Source organism: Cyprinodon variegatus, unplaced genomic scaffold, assembly GCF_000732505.1.
Source record: "Cyprinodon variegatus isolate N-32 unplaced genomic scaffold, C_variegatus-1.0 Scaffold523, whole genome shotgun sequence".
Classification (NCBI taxonomy): domain Eukaryota; kingdom Metazoa; phylum Chordata; class Actinopteri; order Cyprinodontiformes; family Cyprinodontidae; genus Cyprinodon; species Cyprinodon variegatus.
In genome coordinates this window covers 7,372-12,235 of record NW_015150976.1, presented here as the reverse complement: position 1 = coordinate 12,235, position 4,864 = coordinate 7,372, and the positions used below count along the sequence as shown (strand labels likewise).

The following is a 4,864-nucleotide window of genomic DNA, read 5'->3' as shown; positions in this document are numbered from 1 at the left end:
CAGCCCTGCTTTTGTTCCACTCACCGTTTTGCAGCCAAATGCCAACAGGTCAGAATCCTCAGTGATGACAGCTTGAGCAAAGCCAGATTTGGTGAGGTAAGCTAGCTGAGCATCAGCTTCATAGGGAGCCACCACACAGTCCACCCCCCTCTGCCTGGCAGCCTGGATGAGGAAAAAACATCACATTAAACCACATCCCTGCAGAGAATAATGATCTAATGTTTCCAGACTCCAAAAGCAGTAATATCATTCCGACGGATCCTAGATTCCAGAAGCCGCACCTTAATGAGGTTATGAGCCATGGTGGGTGTGATGTTAACGCAGCGTCCGAAGCAGTCTCTGGCCTCGGACAGTTTGCCTTCCCGCAGCAGCTGCCGGCCTTTCTGAAGGTTGGCCTCCCTGCGCCTGAAAGAGACACAAAGAAACTAAAACCTTTATAGTAGTGATTGTTAATGAGGCCTCTTGAAGCCAAACTGTATTAATCCTGCTTTGATACTGTGTCAAAGAATACTGACACCTGCTGGACATTTAAAGACATTACAGGCAGCTTATTAGACAAGACTAAACTGAACTGATTTGATGACCTAGGAAAATTATATCATTGTAGGTTATATTGTATTATTTCATATCTACGTTTAAATTGAAAATATCTTTGATATTTCTATGTGCAGCCAATAAATAACGTAAACATTTATAATAATGTGAAAATTTAGGGGAATATGTGAATGAGGATGATTGTGGACTAGGATTTTGAATAATAATTTTAAAACAAGTACAGTAAAAACAGTAAATAAACTAAGAGTCAATTTGAAATTAACTAATTGAGATAAGTTGAATCATAACTCAGATGAAAAGGATGACACAACAAGAAAATTAAAATAAAAACACAACGGCTGAAATATTCCTGCTCCTTTTAGGCTGCTCCAACCCTCATTTTAATCATAAACTGCAAAAGTTTCGATTTTTTTTATTTTAGCAGATGCATCATGTTGATATGTATCAGTCACATGACTTTCTGGAAACGGCACGCGCAGCGATACTGCATTTTTTAAAATATTGTTTTTTCAGATTTGTAGCCAGAAAATTGTAATAAGGGTGACCAGGCAATAACCAATGTCCACTGAGGGGGGGGCCCAAAGGAGATAGGCGCCAGAACCTCAGGGTCAATCTACGCTGTTCCAACAGGAAAATTAATGAGTGAAACATCCATATTTTCTAAATAAAGACAAACTATACTTTCCAACCAAAAGAACTGTTAAAAACAATCCACTGGAATTTGTTTGCAAGTTTGAAGATGTTTCGCTTCCCATCCAGGAAGATTTTTCAATTCAAATTGGGGGTCGTTTGGGCGCTTTGTTAGCCTGCAATGCTCCATACCTGTCTATGGCTCTGAAAGAGGGGTCGTTAAAGGGAACCTTTGGCCTAGCTGAAAAGGTAGCTCTTCTGTTCCCCTGTAAAGGGGTTGGGGTGGCAATGATAGAGGGAAGAAATCAAATGTATCGCTGTGTTGTAGGCTTTAAAAAGCTGAAACCTGAGTTCATCCCCTCTGTTTAAGGTTGTTTTTTTGCTTTAACATAGATGGCTTCCTTCACCCCCCTCTCAAACCACCGGTCTTCTTGGTCTAAAACGTGAACATTCTGGTCCTGAAAAGAATGTTGTTTGTCCATAAGGTGTAGCTGGACAGCTGAGTCTTGTCCCGCGGAGGCCGTTCTTCTGTGTTGGGTCATGTATCTTTGGTTGTTTGGTTTCTCCAATATAAAGATCAGAGTGTTCCTCCGATAGGAAGAATCCCTGTAAATGTCAGTTCTTTGTTTTAAGCTGAATCAATGCTGTTACTCCTTCTGTACAGTAGGGGGTGCTGTAGCTCAGTTGGCAGTAAGCTGCATGTGAGTAAGAAAGTTTGTTACCTTCCTGTCAGTCAGTGCTCAGGGCTTAATATCCCAAGNCAGCCCTGCTTTTGTTCCACTCACCGTTTTGCAGCCAAATGCCAACAGGTCAGAATCCTCAGTGATGACAGCTTGAGCAAAGCCAGATTTGGTGAGGTAAGCTAGCTGAGCATCAGCTTCATAGGGAGCCACCACACAGTCCACCCCCCTCTGCCTGGCAGCCTGGATGAGGAAAAAACATCACATTAAACCACATCCCTGCAGAGAATAATGATCTAATGTTTCCAGACTCCAAAAGCAGTAATATCATTCCGACGGATCCTAGATTCCAGAAGCCGCACCTTAATGAGGTTATGAGCCATGGTGGGTGTGATGTTAACGCAGCGTCCGAAGCAGTCTCTGGCCTCGGACAGTTTGCCTTCCCGCAGCAGCTGCCGGCCTTTCTGAAGGTTGGCCTCCCTGCGCCTGAAAGAGACACAAAGAAACTAAAACCTTTATAGTAGTGATTGTTAATGAGGCATCTTGAAGCCAAACTGTATTAATCCTGCTTTGATACTGTGTCAAAGAATACTGACACCTGCTGGACATTTAAAGACATTACAGGCAGCTGATTAGACAAGACTAAACTGAACAGATTTGATGACCTAGGAAAATTATATCATTGTAGGTTATATTGTATTATTTCATATCTATGTTTAAATTGAAAATATCTTTGATATTTCTATGTGCAGCCAATAAATAACGTAAACATTTATCATAATGTGAAAATTTAGGGGAAAATGTGAATGAGGATTAGCCTGACGTAGTCCGACTCAAACCTTGTGGGCGGGACTAAGTTCGGACTGGCACCCAGGCTAAATGAGGATGATTGTGGACTAGGATTTTGAATAATAATTTTAAAACAACAAGTACAGTAAAAACAGTAAATAAACTAAGAGTCAGTTTGAAATTAACTTTAATTGAGATAAGTTGAGTGATAACTGAGAGGAAAAGGATGACACAACAAGAAAATTAAAATAAAAACACAACGGCTGAAATATTCCTGTTCCTTTTAGGCTGCTCCAAAATTCTTCATTTTAATCATAAAACGTAAAGTTGAGAATTTTTTTTAGTAGATGCATCATGTTGACATGTATCGGTCACATGACTTTCTGGAAACGGCACGCGCAGTGATGGTGTTTTGCTCTCTGGGCTCCACGCATCGCTGTAACTGGACTCATCACTAGCACTAAGGCAGCGAAGGATCACGCACGGAGGTGGTCAGCTCCACTGCTGCTGAAGCCACAACGAAGGGACTGGAAAACTAAATAAAAAAGGTTTTCTTATCATTTGTATGCAAAAATTCGACCAATTGTTTTATTTTACTGCATTTTTTAAAATATTGTTTTTTGGTTTTGTAGCCAGAAAATTGTAATTACGGTGACCAGGCAATAACCAATGTCCACTGAGGGGGGGGCCAAAAGAGATAGGCGCCAGAACCTCAGGGTCAATCTACAGTGTTCCAACAGGAAAATTAATGAGTGAAACATCCATATTTTCTAAATAAAGACAAACTCTACTTTCCAACCAAAAAAACTGTTAAAAACAATCCACTGGAATTTGTTTGCAAGTTTGAAGATGTTTCGCTTCCCATCCAGGAAGACTTTTCAATTCAAAATGGGAGTCGTTTGGGCGCTTTGTTAGCCTGCGATGCTTCATATCTGTCTGTGTCTGAAAGGGGGGGGGGGTCGTTAAAGGGAACCTTTGGCCTGGCTGAACTGGTAGCTCTTCTGTTCTCCTGTAAAGGGGTTGCAATGATAGCGGGAAGAAATCAACTGTATCGCTGTATTGTAGGCTTTAAAAAGCTGAAACCTGAGTTCATCCCCTCTGTTTAAGGTTGTTTTTTCTTTAACATAGATGGCTTCCTTCACCCCCCTCTCAAATCACCTGTCTTCTTGGTCTAAAACGTGAACATTCTGGTCCTGAAAAGAATCTAATTTGTCCATAAGGTGTAGATAGACAGCCTAGTCTTGTCCGGAGGAGGCCGCTCTTCTGTCTTGGGTCATGCATCTGTGGTTGTTTGGTTTCTCCAATATAAAGATCAGAGCATTCCTCCGATAGGAAGAATCCCCATAATAAGAGGCACACCAAATAACTCCTACAAAAGTACAGGCTAACAAAAGAAGCGCAACGACCCGCATTCCAAAGAGTGGACCCGTTGGTCTGTTCCAATTCACATGCTTTCTAAACAAAAACAAGGCTTTGTTTCTGTCCACTCTATAAAGCTATTCTAACGGATGGGAAGCGAACCGTCTTCAAACTTGGAAACAAAGTCCAACGGATTTTTTTTTTTTTTTTAAATGACTATGACATGGATGACAGAGAATCTTTACCAGCATATTCTTTCCCACAGCCTTTGCTAACAAATAGACGCATATACTTAAACATCCATGGCCTCTAAATAAAAGGAATAGTGGATAAAATTATTTCAGGTTTGAGATCTGAGTAAATCTTTTCCATTGTCATTACTTACCTACTTTTATCAATAATCATTCTGCATAAAATTGATATTTACATGCACTAATATCTACAGAAATTAATTTAAAAAAGTTTTTATTAAAAAAAGTTATTTATGATTTCACTGAAAGCTCCTAGATGACTTGATGAGACTCATTTTATTTTTACCTTATAAAACACAAAATCTAGTTCTGAAAAGATTATGAATTCTATATTTATCATCTTTAATGTTAGTATATTGATGTGTATAATTAAACACAAAAAACTTTAATGTTTTGAATATTCTACTTCAGAGTATTTCTGCAGCCACCATCTGTGTTAGAGGGAAAAATGGTAGGGGTGACCAATGATTGGCTAAGGGCCCTGGCCCCCCATCTATCTCTGCGCCTGGGTGGGTAACTCACTCTCTGCGGGTCTTTTCCACTTCCTGTTTAGACGGCAGATTACGGCCATCAAACACCAGAATGGGTTTGACTGAGAAG

General features: G+C 40.2%; 1 protein-coding gene across 1 annotated transcript in view; it reads right to left on the bottom strand.

Moving 5' to 3' along the window:
• Window positions 1-4,860, bottom strand: part of LOC107095085 (exonuclease 1-like) — a gene marked incomplete at its 5' end in the record, with an annotated part of 15,394 nt that extends 10,534 nt beyond the window's left edge. The window contains 5 exons of the mRNA XM_015391059.1: window positions 25-162; window positions 282-405; window positions 1,951-2,108; window positions 2,228-2,351; window positions 4,787-4,860. Of these exons, the coding sequence (XP_015246545.1) occupies window positions 25-162; window positions 282-405; window positions 1,951-2,108; window positions 2,228-2,351; window positions 4,787-4,860 (618 nt within the window). The remainder of the gene's footprint in view (window positions 1-24; window positions 163-281; window positions 406-1,950; window positions 2,109-2,227; window positions 2,352-4,786) is intronic.
• Between the last annotated feature and the right edge of the window lie 4 nt (window positions 4,861-4,864).